The 16,136-nt window shown below is 47.2% G+C and overlaps 1 protein-coding gene across 14 annotated transcripts in view; it reads left to right on the top strand.

Moving 5' to 3' along the window:
- RBFOX1 (RNA binding fox-1 homolog 1) overlaps positions 1–16,136 on the top strand; it is a 1,785,930-nt gene that overhangs the window by 1,417,468 nt on the left and 352,326 nt on the right. The window contains exon 1 of one of the 14 annotated variants that reach the window (XM_045993981.1): positions 2,640–2,673. The exons of 12 other annotated variants lie outside the window; for them this stretch is intronic. Coding sequence is in view for 1 of the 2 variants with exons in the window: in XM_045993966.1 (XP_045849922.1) it covers positions 3,180–3,323 (144 nt within the window). In the remaining variant the exon portion in view is untranslated. Of the gene's footprint in view, positions 1–2,639; positions 2,674–2,846; positions 3,324–16,136 lie in introns of those variants that run through there. One more of the 14 variants, XM_045993966.1, reaches the window with a different exon arrangement.

Raw genomic sequence — 16,136 nt, 5'->3', positions numbered from 1 at the left:
GGAGTCTTTGTAGAGACAGAAGAGTGTTTTCTTTCCCCGCTTCTCCCATTTATTGACGTGGAAGAATCATTTGGGGCTAGTGGCATCGATGTGCGTCTTTCCCAGTCTCTGTTGAGATGGAATTCAAAGTCAGCATCCCCAGATGCTGCTTGAAAGGCTGGCAGAATTTTGTCATCAAGTGAGTGGTGTTTGCAGATACGGCATTACCTTTTGATTTACGGTCACCGGATGCTCTTTTCTTGATTAACATGCACTGTTGTTAGCTGTATACTCTTCCCTGCCTGCTCCTTTGTGCGGCTGCCATGTTGGGGGGGGGGTGCAGGGGCGTGCTTGTCTCCGTGTGCACGGTGTTTGCGTGCACTCGTGCAGGGATGCTCAGACTCGGTCATCCACAGAATGGCTCCATATCATTCTGAAATGAATCTAGAAGGTCTGGATTGCTTGGGTTCATTCTGCAGACTTCCAGTGTGCCTGACTGGGAAGACCCGGCTTTAAAGAGAAGTCTGAGCCATTATTGCAAAATGGGTCCGTAAGAATCCAATCACCACTGAGGGCTTTCAACTTTGAAGAGAAAACGAACCAGAGAACCAGTGTTGGCTCAGCGCAGCCGAGAACAGTTATTGGTTCTTTACATAATGTATTTGTTTTTCATTAAACCATTCAGATAAGGTCTTATTAAAGTGCCATGTATTATTTATCGTGTTTCTTATGAAAATGAGCTGAAGGGGAAATTCTGTCCTCTTCTTGGGGCATTTGCAAGCTTTTCCAATGCCAGCCAGAAAAAAAAAAAAAATGAAGTGAGCTAAGTGAACCCCCATCAGTAGCACAGACTGGAAAGCATGGGAAAGAGAGAGTAGGGAGTTAAAAAGCAGAATCTCTGACCTTTTGTTCCATGTGTGTTTTGTGGAACGTCTTTCTCTTTGGTTTTGTGAATTGTAAAATAATAAATAAATAAAAGACGGGAAGAAAGTAAGAAAAGAAGGAGAAGAGTGAAGCAGTTTATTTGTGAATGAGACCTTGCCCAGTGAATGTGATTTGTTAGACAACACAGAGCAAGGATTTTTCACACTAAATACTGCCCCCCAACCCAGCAGTGTAAAATACCAGCCAGAACCCCCCTAACCCCATAGCAACCTCTGCTGTGGGTGAAACGTGGTAGCGTGCCCCTCTAAACTGACAGACTGTCTGAGTGCCGGGTGTTGGAGGGACTGGTTTTGCAAAGCGAAGAGGAGGAAGGAGGCTGGTTGGGGCCTGGTGTTGGCAGAGCAAAGACTTTAGAGTTATCGACGGCGTTTCAAAACAGAACAACAAAAAATGGAGCTGTGGAATAATTAATTTCCTTTTCTTCAGAAAGCGTTTTGATTAGCCTGCAAAGTGAGTTGTGCCTTTCAAGCTGATGGCTCAGTTCAGAAGGAGCCCTTTGGCTGAGAGTGGCTGCATGAGCCCCGTGAAGGAGTCAGCAGGGATATCCCCCTGAGGCCCGTCCCCTGGTCCTGCCCGGGGTGCTCCTTCCTGGGGTGATCTCATGCCTCCCGGGTGTGCTCTATCCTGCAGGCCAGCAGCAAGCCCCCAGCCAGGTTTCTTGCCTGGGACCCAAGAATCAAAAAAGATGATGTTCAGACAGCCTCTTGCTCTGAAAAAGAAAAGGAAAATCCAATCACTGGGTCAAAATCTATTTCAAAAAATATGGCTACTATTCCTGATCATGATTTTACTGCTGCCAAGAATGTGCTTTTTTTTTTCCTGTGGGGACCAACGATGCGTTAGAGTCTTAATATTTTCTTTTGATTTGCAGATCACATCCTATTTTATTGCATAAAGACTAACGAAATCTACTAATGAATAATTATTACTTCATAAAATAAAGGGAAGGGGGAGATCCCTCTACAAGAGCAGAATGCTAATTTGGCCAAGGAGGGCTGGCCAGGCAAGAAAAAATAAAATAAATAAACCATTGTAATTTGCCCGCTGCAGCCCACAGAGTAATGGCTTATCAGACACGGACTTCCCCACCCTGTGCATTTATAATTTGAGAAGAGCAAGGATTCTGGGCCGGAGAAGCCCCCTCGCATTCACCCGGGGCTGGCGTATTAGTTAGTCCAACAGGGTTGACTTCCATGCCAGCCAGGGCGGTTTCCCCATTCAGCGGCTCAGGCTGGTTCAAGTGCTAGCCGCTGCCTGCACAGCCAAGGCAAGGCGCAGAGCAAAGCCTGCGCCCCAAAGCCTGGGGGCGCGTCGCTGCCTCGCCATTCTGCAGGCGGTGGGGGCCCCCCAGAATCCGCCCTCCCTCAGGCACCGCAGCCCTCAGCTCCCGGTGCCCCCAACCCCTGGCGTCTTCTCAGCACTCTTCCGAAGGGGAATCCCATTTCTGTGTTTATTTTCCATGAGTCGGGCAAACAAACCGCCACCAAAATCTAAAGAGTCTGGGTCCCAGCTGGGCAATCGCGTTAATTGTCCCCCTCGCCCGGATGCTGGCGACGTGGGGCGCTCTCTCACTTCCTCACCCGCCCCGCGGAGATTTTTAGCAGACACAATTTGAATTTTGGTGAGTCGTTTTAGAGGGGGGAAAAAAAAGGCAGAGGGGAGGGGAAAAAAAAAAAACAACCCTGCCCCTGGACCCATTTGACAAATGAGGAAGCAGGCAGCATCAGCACCAACGGACTGAGCCTCAGTGTGAGTCAAAATCTCCCTCTCTCTCTCTCTCTCTCTCTCTCCTTTCTCCCCTCCCTCTCTCGCCCTTAGCTTTCTCCCCCCACCCCACCCCCAGCATCTACAGGAGGGCATCCACCCCCTTCCCCCTCCCCTACAAGTTGCCTTTGCCTGTTCTTGTCATCTTCACGGGGGGGCGTGGGGTGGGGGCACCGTCCACTTTGCGGGGCATCAGAAAGCAGGCCCAACAAACCGGGGAAAGGGTACAACCGTGAAGGCAACCAAATAGTTTCCCGGCCCTCTGGAGTGTCTTAGTTGGAGGCAGATGAACGCCACGATCTAGCAAACCCAAAGGGAAGGAAGCCAGCGAGGAGGGACTGGCGCGCGCAGGGTGCGGCGGGGGGAGGGAGAGAGAGAAAGAGAGAGAGAAGAGGAGGGACGGCCACCGGGTTTTGACTTAGATAATCAGCAAAATTAAAAAGGGGGAAAAAAAAACATTGTAGCGACCAGGCAAAGAGCAGCGCGATTGCATGCGAGCCTCGCCACTCGTGCCCGGCGGGCGCCAGAGAGAAACGATGCAGCATCCTCTGACGGGGGCCACCTGCGTGGCGCTCCCCAACGTGGGCATGTGTCCCCAGCTCTCGTGTGCCTTGACTTTTATGTACTTACAGCAGGTAAGGCGCGCTCTTCCCTCGGTGGCTGCCTCCGGGGCTCAGGCTCCTCGGACTGGGTACCCGCATCGCTGGGCTGCGCTTTGGACCCTGGAGGGGGTTGGGGAGGGGGCTTGTGCTTTCAGATGGGAGGGGTGGATCCGGGCCCCTAGTTCTCTGCGGAGCCCAGGCGCCCCGCGCCCCGCTGTTTTTGCACCTCTCTGAATACTTTGAACGCCTGATTCTTCTGAGACTGGGTGCCGGGAGTTTAAAATTGCAAACTGCATTTTCTTTACTTGCATTCCTCTTGTGTCTTCTGCCGGCGAGGACCTGAGTCTGAGACCCCTTTGATGCTAAGAGTTTGGATCTTTGTGGAGGCACTCGCATGCCTGGAGGATTAATTTAGCTGTTTTAATAGGGAGTGAAAAGACCTGTATGTATGTGTGTGTGCTCAGTATTTTTGTTTTCTTAAGTTTGTCTGGGCTGTGCTTTATTCAGTCTGCTTGGGATCTGAGCCTTTGGGTTTCTGGAGCGTGTCAGCCCTGGAATCTGCCTCCAAACTCACTGGCCATGCTGTGATGAAGGCAGTGGTTTAGGATGCTGTCTTTGTTGGCATGTGTAAAGGCTTTTTTTCTCTCCCCTCCTCCACTCTCCTTTAATGGTCTTACTGAAGGATTCTGTGTTTGTTTTATTTTCCATTCTGTGTGCACCTCAGAATCTTTCATTGTGTTTCTCTCAGTCTTTCTCTGGGTGTTTCCCTCGGACCCTCTCTGTTTCTCCCTCTTTACTAGTAGGGCTGCAGCCTAAGTTGGTCGCTGGTCTTGGGAAGCAGCTGCACTATCGCCTGGTGGGGCGGGGGAGGGGGGCAAGCCTAGTTCTGGGTCTCTGGGCAGAGGCTGTCCATGCGAAGTGGCAGGGTTGGAAAGATTTTGTCACGCAGGTAGAATCCTGTTCCCTGCCCAGTATCACAGCCCTGCTCTGTGAAGAGTTAACAGTGGTCGTAGTCATTTTCTGTTTTTCGATGGACTCCCTTCAAGAGAACCGTTTGTTAAGTGTGTGGGGTATTGTAGCTGACAAAACTTCCTTCACAAGTGCTTGGAGGGGCCTCCTTCCCCAAAGACCCTCAATTTCAGTCTGCATTGTGGGAATATATGTATTCAGAAAATGTCAAAATTCTGTTTTGAACATTTGGGTAATTTGTTATGGAGTTGGTTGCCTCCAAAAAATGTTTCTATGGCATATTTTCTGTTGGAAGCCCTTTGGAGAACAGCCTTTTCTTTTTTGTTGTTTTAATAGCTCAGGAACAAATTGGTTTATCCTTTTAAATATTGTTTTATTCCATTTCTCATTAAGTAAATCGTGCCAGAAAACATCTCCCAAGAGCCTATTGGTAACATATTATATGATTCATCTGTTTCTACCATCTCTGTACCTTTGCTGTGAATGCCTCTGTGCGTGTGTTTGCGTGTGTGTGTGTGTGTGTGTGTGTGTGTGTTGTGTGTTTTATACCAGTTACCCACCAGAAGACTATCCTAATGAGCATTTCTACAGATGCTCAGCCTCAGTTGAATTTAATCAAATTATTACTATGAGTTGATCTTTTCCTTCCTCTATTCACTTCTTTCGTGTTATTTATTAATTAATTTGAACATTACTTAACAAGTGCAGTGCTATAGTTATTCGATGTTCTCACTGTTTCTTTGTGCATTATTCTTTCTAATAAATTGGTGTTTCCTCCTTCTAGATTGTTAAATTGGCTTGCTCATTTAGGCACAACTTAGGAGAGAAGGCAGTGAGTTTGAGTGAGAGGCTCTTCTTGCCATGAAAAGGACAAGTCTATGGGATAAATGCAGACATCTTCAGCATCCGCCAGGCAATCTCTCCTAGGAGGGAAACCGCTCCTGCCCTGACAAGGGGAGGCTCCAAGGGAATGTTGGCAGGCATAACATGTATTTAGAAGTGACTAAAGCAGCATTGGGGCTCCATATGAAGACAGATGGAGGTGGGTTTTGAAATGTGCTTTGGGATGCAGCCCCCCCTCCAGAAAGGAAGGGCTTGCAAGGCTTTCAGTGAAAGTGTTGATAAGAGGATGCTGGGACACAGTGTCAGAATGCGGTGTGTGTGTGTGTGTGTGTGTGTGTGTGCGTGCGCAGGTATGTATTTTTTCCGAGTTTCACTAAATGCCTAAAGTGCAGTGCAGGCAGACAATTATTTTTGCCTGTCTGTCTGAGAATTGGTTTTCCAGCCACACCTCCCACCCTGCCCAAGGCTCGTGGTCAGGGCAGGAGAGCTATACCTCCAGGTCATCTCTACCACCCAGTGCTGCCATGTTTGTGTAGAAGTCTCCTGTCACTGCTTTTATGTAGCTGCCCGGACCATTGGCTGATGAAGGGTGTGAGATAGTTCACTTCAATCTCCACAGACCACTTCCTGATAACCATCTGTACGTCTTCTGTCCATATATCGCCACTACGTTTCCTATCTGCTGTTAACCTCTAGCTATCTCTGTGGCCAGAGAGTGTATCTCTGTTTAATTTTGATGATCGGGGGCTAATGTGGACTCTCAGAGTCTGCTGATCAAGTGCCAGAATCAGGCAACATCTCTGATAAAGAACACCTGCGTTAGAAACATTTTATTTGACTATTATTTCGAAGTAAGCCTCTTTCAGGAGTCTTCGTCATTTCCGATCACCAGTTACATAAGAAAATGAGAATTAAAACACAACGATCTTATTTTGGAGGCTTTCTCATTCTGTTTTATAAATGCACACGCTCTGATCAGGGGCTTCTTCACTGAAATGTATTCTCCCGGAATGAAGTTCATACAGCGCGTATTTCTCACCCAGTGTCTAAGGAAAACCCCTTCATCATTTGCTTTCTTTGACTCGGCCATGACATCCAGCCTTTTCCTCCTACAATCTCCCAGATCTGTTCCGGAGACAGTTCATAAAAAACAAAAATCAGTTGGGATACCCCAACACCTGAGTCTACTATGAATGACCCAGTGAAAATGACATAACCCTTTTGCCATGAAGAACTTATTTATTCAGGCCAAGGGACAGGCAACTGCGATGTTTAAATTCTTGGACCGATTCTGTTTCATGTATTTATATTCCCCAGTACCTCTGCTTTAGGTGGCTATATCCCGACAGTTACGATTTCTTTCTTTGTTTTTTAATCTTCCTCCTCTCCCTTCACATCGGAGATAGTGCCACAGTTTGGAATCGTAAGACGGGATAGATATGAAATCCGCAGTGCCGTGGTGTGCATATGTACACTGGGCATACGTGTGTGTCTACACACCTGGCTACCTCTAGTACGTACCATCTGTCTTGTGCCTGTAGACCTTTCTCAGGCAGGAGAAGCTCTGGAGCCTCTGACTTCAGTCTTGCCGTCCAGGGGACGTCCCTGCTTCGGTCTCCATTCTTGACACACTGCAGTGGCTTCACTGGGTGTCTCCTTTGATGGCAGATCTTCTCCCATGTGAGTAGAATGGCAGTCCCACATCTCCCCACTGTGGAATCTTCCCAGAGTCCCAAAGGGGATTAAACACCCTTGCTTTGAAGGGAAATTCTGAGTACAGATTCCAAATGTGGGGAGTTTCTACAAGCTAGGTCAAAAAGGAATGTGTTTTATTTTTCACGGAGAAACAGAAAACAACCACACACACACACACACCCCCACAGAACTCTGGAGATGCTTTCCCATCCTAAGGCACCAGACGGAACAGCATCCATCACATGGTGGGGTATGGCGGGGCTGTGGACAGAGCGGACGAGCTTTGTTTTCTGACACACAGCCCGTGTCAGATCTCCTTCAGAGTCGGGATTCACACTGAGTTCCAACTCCCTGAAAGAGGATAAGTAACATATTAACTTAGTTTTCCCTATTTCTACACCACCATCGGTGTCTCCCAGTCCTGTCCAAAGAAAGCTTCTCATCTGTCAAATCTTATTCACTCAGAACCTTTTTATCAGCCTAAATTTAAAAACAAGTCAAAATGCTTAAAATCCACATTCAAAGGAGGGGGGGAAGGGCCTTTAAAGTGGGCCGCGCCACTGTCAATCTCTGAAGATTGGTAATTTTTCCCACTTAATGATGATCCATGTGGTTTGTTTTAAATAGTGAAGTGGTTTGTACAAAGGGTAATTCCTGGTAAATGAAGCCATTGCTCACCGTGGACATCTTCAGATCGAAAGCAATTGAACTGAAACCTGCATATCAGCCCTTTCTGTCTTTAATTAGAAGGTGGTTCTCACAGTGGAGTCACAGGGAAGGTGGGCTCCCGGAGTAAGGCCGGAGGAGGGGGGACGGCCCCCTTGCACCAGCCACGGTTATAAATTTGGGAAACGTTAGGTGGGCCATAACAATTATGGCAGCGTGGAAAAGTTCAATTCTCATTCCCGTTACTTACCTTGCGCCGCCCTGTCTGATGATTTATAGGGGGGCCGAATGGCATTTTATCACCTCCTTTCTTCTTGGCTTAATCCCTTGTTGATTTATTAGATTGTGCTGTGGATTGGGGGTAGTCAATAGTGTCAATAACGCAGAAAAGAATTAGGATAGATTATCTTCATGTCTGAATTGTTTAAGGAATTTAAGTGGCCAGAATGAGCACACTTCTAGGCCTGGGTGACTGTCTGATAGAACACAGGTCCCTGTGTCTCTTTCTGGAGAGATCCTATGTCATAATTCGGCAAGTTAACCCATTCCCTCTGATGTCCCTGAATTTTGCCACAAAGGGGAGGAGGCCTGAACTGTGGGGCTCTCCTTAGCCTGGAGAGGGCCGCATCTCAGGTGGGCTGGCTGGTGTTCCTCCTGGGTTTCTCCCACTTGGGGACCCTAGGGGCCGGGGGTGGGGAGCTGTGTTGGCCACAAGGTTACTTGGGCCGCCTCTGCCTTAAGATTATTTAGCCTGACATTCGCGGGTGGAAATTGAAAGCATCTGCTAGCCCGCAGACCCGAGTCCTGCGCCATTCGGCAGCTCTGCCTGCCATTTCACGGCGCTTTTTCCATGCGAGAACGTACAAGCGGCTGCTTTTCTGCCTTCGCCCGAGTGGAGGAAGCCCGCGTTATTAGCGCTCACAGGCCATCTGTTTTCCGTACAGCTGGCCCTTGAGTAATTGTCCGGTAGCTGATGGACTGAGGGTAGACAGTCTTTTTTAGGGTTTTCTGATTCATTTAACCAGGCTCTCTGCCCCAAGAGGAAACATAATGCTTGTTTATTCATATTGGCCGGGTAAAAACAGTGTAGTTTGTCAGGCAAATAATAGTCTTCTGGAAGAGAAAGAAATTGCAGCATTGTAAACAAAATCAGGTTGGTGCGTCGGTGCCTAAGGGGGCTGGGCGATGCGCGGGAGATGTCATCCGGTGAAGGAGACTGAGCTGACAAAGCGTGGGCGTAATTGCCCCATCTGCGGAGACCTTTTTAATGGACGAGGAGAGGTGTCCCAGTGTGCTGTTTAATTCAATTAAGAAAAGCAAAGAAAGTTCCATTCATCAATAAAGTTCCCTATTTCTGGGAGCTCCCCGGGAGAACTTTGCCTGGCTGAGCGCTGGCCTGTGGCTGGCTCCATGATGCGCGGGCCCCATTGAGAGAGGCTGTGTCAGACAGGGTCAGCTCGCAGGCATAATAGCTCAGGAGGGTCCCCGCCCTGGCCCTTCAACCATGCTGAGTGTGAGCGAGCTAGAGAAATGAACAGCGGACCTGTAGGCTGCCCCTGCGGGGAGAAACTCAGAGAAGGGACTTCCCCCAAGGATCCCCAAACCCGATCCCTGGGCCTGGCCCAGGGGTAGGAAAGAACTTCTGTGGGTGGAACTTTCTGGCTCCTGGCAGGGTTTGGGGAAAGGGGTTCCACTGCCATTTCTGGTCTTCTTGGCGTACCGAGGCCCTGATTCATTGGTCCTGGCTGAGGAAAAGCAGATGCCTCCTTTCTGTTGCTTGGGGTCCCACTTCTAATGCCAGTCTTGTTAATTGACATGTCTTGTACTTGTTCGGCACCGAACACTTAACAAAGCACGTTTGCTAGGCTTCCTCTGACCTCTTAGACTGGAGGCAGCATGACGGTAGAGACGTCTCCATTCTGTCACTCTACCCACAACGCCTAGAGTAAGCCCAAGACATAGAAGTTGTTCAGTGTGAAAATAAAGAGAGGAATGAATGAATGCATGTGTACATTTGGACTTGCTGGCAGTTGCCACTGCTTTCCACAGATCTATAGGATGACATATTCACTCCTTTTATCCATCCTTTCATTTGGCCACACAAGGCGTTTTTGGCAGGCATTGAGAGTATCACAGCAAATCAGTTAGGAAAGGCCCTTGCCACCACAGAGCAGGCGTTCCACTGAAAGGAGGACAGACGATGCGAAAGTGAAGTGAATCAAGAGGGCGTTTTCAGGTTGTGGAGAGTGCTGGGTGGGAAACAAAGAGGGTGATGGGTACAACCTAAATGGGGGGTATTGGCTCTTGGGCTTCTCCAGTGGGTGGGCCAGGAAGGGTCTGCGGAAGAAGGTGATGGTTGTCCTGAGCCGAGGGTAAGGGAGCGTTCGGCGGGTGAGGAGGGACGGGGAAGGGCAGGTACAGAAGAAAGAGGATGAGCCAGGAGGCACAGGGAGGCCATTTGTGGAGCAAGTGGGTCGTGTGCCGGTGTGTCAACCTCTGTGAATGGAGCAGAGGCTTTCTGTTAGCCTCTGGGGCCATACTGAAATGAGGGGAGTGGGAAGGAGAAAGGACAGAAATGAATGCCTTCTGCCTAGATAAGAGGAAATGGCTCCTGGGTTGTGGAGAAACCCATGGAACATGTGGAAACACATGTTTTGTGGGTCAGGGGTGGAGAGAGGGTTTTGATGGAGGCCCCGAGAAGACCTCCCTGTGGCACACCGAGAGGACGGTTGGTAAGATCTCATCCAAGGGCCTTCAGCAGTGGGCTTCTTACACCAAAAAGAATAAACCTGGTCCAGGGTTTCTCAGATTTCCAGCATTTAAGGATTTCCTTCCAAATTTTTACCACTCCACTCATCCACAGAGCAACAGAGCAGTATCATCCACTGAATATTTTTAAAATTAGCTTATATCTTGTACCTAAAAGTAGATTTGGCCAAACTGAAAATGAAAAAAAAAAAAATGGTAGAGAGTCATAGCTGAGATATTCTTTTTTTTCTGATGTTCTTTGAAATATTTACTCATTCACACATTCATTCACTCATTCACTCATTCCATGTTCATGGAGCTATAGGTACCAGCTGCTCTTTGAGGTTTTCTTGGTTAGCAAAGGCTTCTGTCCTCACGGAGAGGCCGTGGAGGTGCTCACGTGCGTGTCATCTTGTGAACCATCAACGGAGGACCACACCTTGGGAAAGATGGGCTTGGTCCATTGGATTTCCTAGGAATCCTCTTTAACGTCAGACCTGGATTTGCTCATTCCTCCCCTGACCCATTTGCAAAGGGCAGGACCCTAGGTACCCGCTTTGTGTCGCCTGCTCCCGTCCCCGCGGGACAGTGGTCAGAGTAGGAGGTAAAGGAGAGTGACCGCATATTTAACATCGACCTCATGCGTGGGCCTTTGAGATGATGGTGTTGAGGAATGGGTGTGGAGGTCTCTAACTCTTGACTAGGCTCTAAGGGAGAGCTGCCTCAGCCTGTTTCTGATCCTGCTCTTTATGTTGTGTCTGAACACACACAGAATCAAAATTAGGAATTGGACCTGGAGTGAAAAGCATTCAGGTTAGTGTGTGTTCCCAGGGATGTAATGACTCCCCTCCCCCCCTCCCCCCCCCCCCCCCCACTTTGCAGCTCTGAAACAAAGTACAGGCAGCTGTAGGATTTAAGTGCCTCAGATTTCCCAGTACTGATGAGTAAATGCACAAAAGGTTTAGTCTTAATGAGCCTTTTCTTTTTTGGCGTTTGATGTTTGCCCAGGAATCACCTCGAGGACTAGATTCCCCTTATCAAAAACAACAGCAGAGATGCCTCCTCTTCCCTTCGGTAGCTGGGCACTCTGTTACTCTGCCTGAATCTAGGTATGGGGCGAGCTCTGCTCTCATGCAGGGGTAAGGGCTGAGAGCTGAGAGATCTCTCCTCTGAAAGATGAGTCTTTCATTAAAAGCAAACAGGATCAGCAGCTATAAACAGAACGAACGGCCAGGTCCACATTTCCCGTTTTTGGATATTTCCAACTGTCCATCTCAAGAGTCTTGCAAAATTCAGAGGAGAAACCTACATCCCTTTTACAACCAAGTGGTGTCGGCTGCCCCCAAAGCATAGTTTAAATATTGGCGTCTCTAGAGTGTATACAGGATAGAAGTCATGAGCTGAGGGCTTAATCCCAACCGTGTTATTCAATTAGCTGATCCACGTGGATTGAGCAAAGGGCACATTGCTCAACTTGATCTGGGTCTTTACTTGCTTCTCCAGAAAAACGAGGCTAGGAATAACCATTCCCTACTGTGCTTTGTAAGATTAAGGACGGTGCAGATTCTGAAATTTAGCACACTGGCTGGACACACGGAGAGGCTACCAGATGTTTGTTAAAGAAACGAATGAGTGAATGAATGACTGTGTTAGAGGAAAGTAGCATCTGTTTATCGAGGCCGAGTACACATTTTTCTTTTCCGTTTCTCCCCAGTCCACATGCTCGGTGCACCCATGGCCTCCCAAGGGCACAGACTCCCAGAGTCTGGGCATCTCCCTTGGGTTCTCTAGTCCCTCCTGCCTGTTCTGGGTGACTTCTCCCTCCTCCTCCTGTCAACTGTCAGTCCTGCTGGTGGTGTCGGTTGTGATGTGGCTGCACAGCTCAATTAATGCTCTGTGACAGGAGGAGGGAAAATAAAAATTGTCTTGCTCTTGTCAGCAGCAAAGTTATTTACTTTCAAAAGCTGACAGAATCACAGTGCAGGGGCTTCATTTATTTCCATTCAGAATGTCATTATTCTGTGACGCAGGGGACTTGGGCACATGCTGAAGTTTATTCCCATAAGCTTGACGATGTCGGTGGCCTGCTGTAGTCCTTCTGGGTGCCCATGGTACCAGGGTGCTGGGCTCTGGCATCTGGACGAACGCCCCGGGCTCGGGATGTCCTGTCCCGGTGGCATGTGCGTTTTCAGACCCTGGATCTTTCCAGTGAGAGGGAGCGTGTGTCCCACTGCCGTCTGATCACTCGTCCTGTCTATGCTGAAGCAAAAGAGCAAGGTGTGGGACTCCTACTAGTTTTAAAGCTGTCTTCCTCTAGGCCACTCCTAGAATTTCTAGAAATGAAAAGCCTCTTGCAAGCAAGTGACTTTGCTTTGGATTTGTTGTCTCTATTTAAACCCTCTGACAGGCTCTTTCATCCCAATAATCTGTATAAAATTACACTTTTTTCTTTCTCTCTTTCTTTCTTTTTGCCTTCTTCCCCCACGCCTCCTGTTCCCCTTACTCATTTGCAGTGAGAAGTTAAACTAGCAAGGGTTGAACGGAGAAATTCTTTCCTCCATGGTGCAATGGCAGAACCTTCCACTAGGGGTCTCCATTTAGGACATGTGACTCAGGATTCCTGAGAACAGTCTTTTTCTTTTTTCTTTTCAAGCCCCCTTTCAGTTCCATTCAAAAAGTGAGGCTCCACTGTGAGCAACAGAAGATGCCGTGTGGAAGTCCACGTTAGGTATTCAGGGAGAAGCCAGCCACTCCTCTGATGATGATGGTAATAATAATAAAATAATTAAAATAATGAAATAATCAATAACTTTTATGGAGTGCTATGTGACAGGCACACGACTAAGCATTTTTACACGGATTACCTCATTTAATCCCCCACAAAAGGCCTCTAGGGAGTCTCTGCGGATCAGCTGTTGTTTTGGTTGCAGGTCTGAAGGGGAAAGAGCTGGTCTGAAACAAAAGCCAGGCACCGCGGCCCCTGAAAGGACACCTATGCCTGTGATTCTGCGCTGGCCCCACAGGCTTCCCGGGGCCCTGCAGGCTGCTGCCTCCCCTCCATCTACCCCGGCCTCTGCAGGGCCACTGTTGTGGACAGACCCCTGCACCGGGGAAGCGTCCTCATGGCTCCTTTCTTTTAAAGGCAAAACTTGTCCAAAGGGGAAAGAGGCGGGCAGTCTTTCAACTTGGCAGCTTTGCATGATTTCAGTTTGAAGTCATTAGGAATATGGTTGAACAAATGGCCACACACACGGAGGCTTTCAGACTTGGGGAAGGTGAGAGGAGAGAGAGCGCAGGGCTGATGGGAACCGTCCGCTCCCAGAGAATGATGGAGTGCATTTCTCCGCAGCCAATTCCAATTCCCAAATCCCCCTTGTGCCGAGGAGCTCTCCAACTAACACAGGAAATGCAGTCACCGCCCGGCACCGTATTAATGATTTATACACCCCGCACCACTGCTTTTGTTCACTTGCAGGGCCTGGTCCTGTTAATAAAGGAATTTCTGGGAGCGGGGTCCCGGCTTGCCATGCTGTTTGGCTCAATGCAGTGCAAGCTGCTCCATAAATCACAAGAATTTAGTGCTTTACAACCTTGCTGGGCTTCAGAGATCATGTGTGCGTGCTCGCGTGTGCGTGCGTGCGTGTGTGTGTGTGTGCGTGTGTGTGTGTGTAATCAGAGTCACCTAGGGACATTTCCACCACCTTTCTATACAGAATGAAGGAAGGAAGTGTGCAATCTATCTTAGATGCTTCAGGGTTGATCGGTCCGTTTCACAGTGTTATCAGGGCCCTATTTGTTTCCCGTTTGGTGTTTATGCTTTATGGTGTTGTCAGTGAAAATGGGCTGACACCATTTTATTAGCATAAAGAGACAAGATCACATTAGAATCCCCCTTCCTTCTGTATCATCAAAACCAACAGACAGGGGAGCCAGGAGGTACCAGAGGCAGCGTCACTATTTGCTACAAATCAGTAGGAAATTCAGGTGTTCTTTAAACAATGGGATTTTTGAGGCTTAAAAAACAAAACAAAACAAAAAAACCTCAGTTATTCACAGGAAAAGAATTCTGCTTTGTTTTTGAAAATGAGTGAGGAGATTCGTTTTCAGAATTGAGGCTTCTGGATCAAGGGAAGTTTCTTCCTGTCTAGTAAGCCACAGAAAACTGATTTTAACCTCAGCTTTTTTTCCTCCCTAATTAGAAGTGAAAAAATGATATAATCAAATGGTATATTGAATGTTCAATGCCTCTTTAAAGATATCTGCAGAGAAAAGCCCTGTGTTAGTTGTTTTTTTTCTTTTTGATTATGCTTGTGTTCTCTTAATTATATCATGCTTTACATTTTGTGTGTGGTTATATTTTTTTCCTCCTGTAGAGCTAAGAACTGAAACCTAGCAGAAATCTGAGTAGGAGTTTGAGGGAAAAAGAGAATATTTAGAAAATTGGAATGGTACTTGAAGTATTCTACCCAATAGGATTTTTTTTTATAAGGGAAAATCATGATTTTAGGAAATGTGCCTGACTTTAAAATAAAAATATGTGAGGCTTTGAGGAAATAAACATGTCAATTTGTTTGAATTCCTAAAAAATGTATGAAAGAGTGAGCACTATGACTACTGAACAGAGCCCCAGCTGACCTACACCCAAACCAGGGCTTGGGTTTTCTTTTATAAATGTGAAAGTTTTGGCTAACTGGTTCTTACTCACATTTATGCTTATGAGAAAATTAAAAGCGTTTCTGGATACTGTCTAGGGTCTTAGCAGCAATGAAACAGAGGTGAGTACTCAGTTGAAAAGACTAGCTTTTATAGTCCTGCCTTCCTGAAAAGTAGAGGGCAGGAGGGACATATTTACATAAGTAAATAAAGAACGTTACAAAATTTTTCATCACAGGAAATATGAGACAGCATTTTGGACTAAGAAAGCAGGTGTCCAGCAAATGCAGTTTACATTCATATTGTACTGATTTCTGTGTTTGCCTTTGTCCTCTCTTAAAGGACTCTGAGTGTTTCATTGTCTTTAATTATGTCTACGAGGCACAAGACAGCAGTCAACATCTGCTCTATTGTTTACTTGGTTTACATATAGCTTTGATGGGTTATTAAACAATCTATTTTTTCAAACCGAAAACAGAGAAACCAGCCGAACCCATATTATGGCATTTTGTAAAGACCCATTATGCAATTAGCACTTGGGATTTGTGCAAAGCTGGTGATTCACCCAAATAAACATCCCTTTATTCTGATAGCTCCTCTTGGCTTTGCGAGAAATATCCATTTCTCAAAAAATAAAATCACATTTCCTCCTTAATCATGTAGCATGCCACGGAGATGATGTGTTAATACAAGGGATGGATCCTTCACGTTCTATATCCGAAAAAGAGCATCTCTCCAAAATAATGATGTCTTTAATTCAAGCCAGCAATTACTGTATTACATAAGACAACTAGAGGTTTACACAGAAGACAGACTTTGGAGAGTTTATTTGATCCTATGGGTGGAGAGAAATGCTCTGTTTTTAACCATTTCTGGGAACTTCCTGGTCTGTTTATGCAAGCCGTATTGAGTCGTCTATAGCAAAGCGCGCGACACCCCTAATGATTCAATCAGACCTCATCCCCTCACTTAAGTAATTGGTTAATAATTAATTCACTTGCTCATTCATTCAACAAATATTTATTTAGCCTCTGCTCCGCCTCAGAAATTGGGTTAGTCACTGAGGGTACGGAGACAAGGGAACCAACTTTCATCTTCCTTCACGGAGCTTACAAGTTCCTGGGGAAGGCAGGTAATAAGCAAGGAGTCCCCATACACGTTTGTATCGCAAGTTGTGGCAAGTGCGCTTAAAAAGAAGGAAAAAAAAATTGAGTCCACGGAAAACGGTGGGGGTTGCATTCAAGGATGAAGAGGGCTCTCTGTGAGGAAGGG

The sequence above is a fragment of the Meles meles genome, chromosome 21, assembly GCF_922984935.1.
Source record: "Meles meles chromosome 21, mMelMel3.1 paternal haplotype, whole genome shotgun sequence".
Taxonomy (NCBI): Eukaryota; Metazoa; Chordata; class Mammalia; order Carnivora; family Mustelidae; genus Meles; species Meles meles.
Note: the sequence above shows the minus strand (reverse complement) of the source record. Positions and strands in the feature narration are given on the sequence as shown.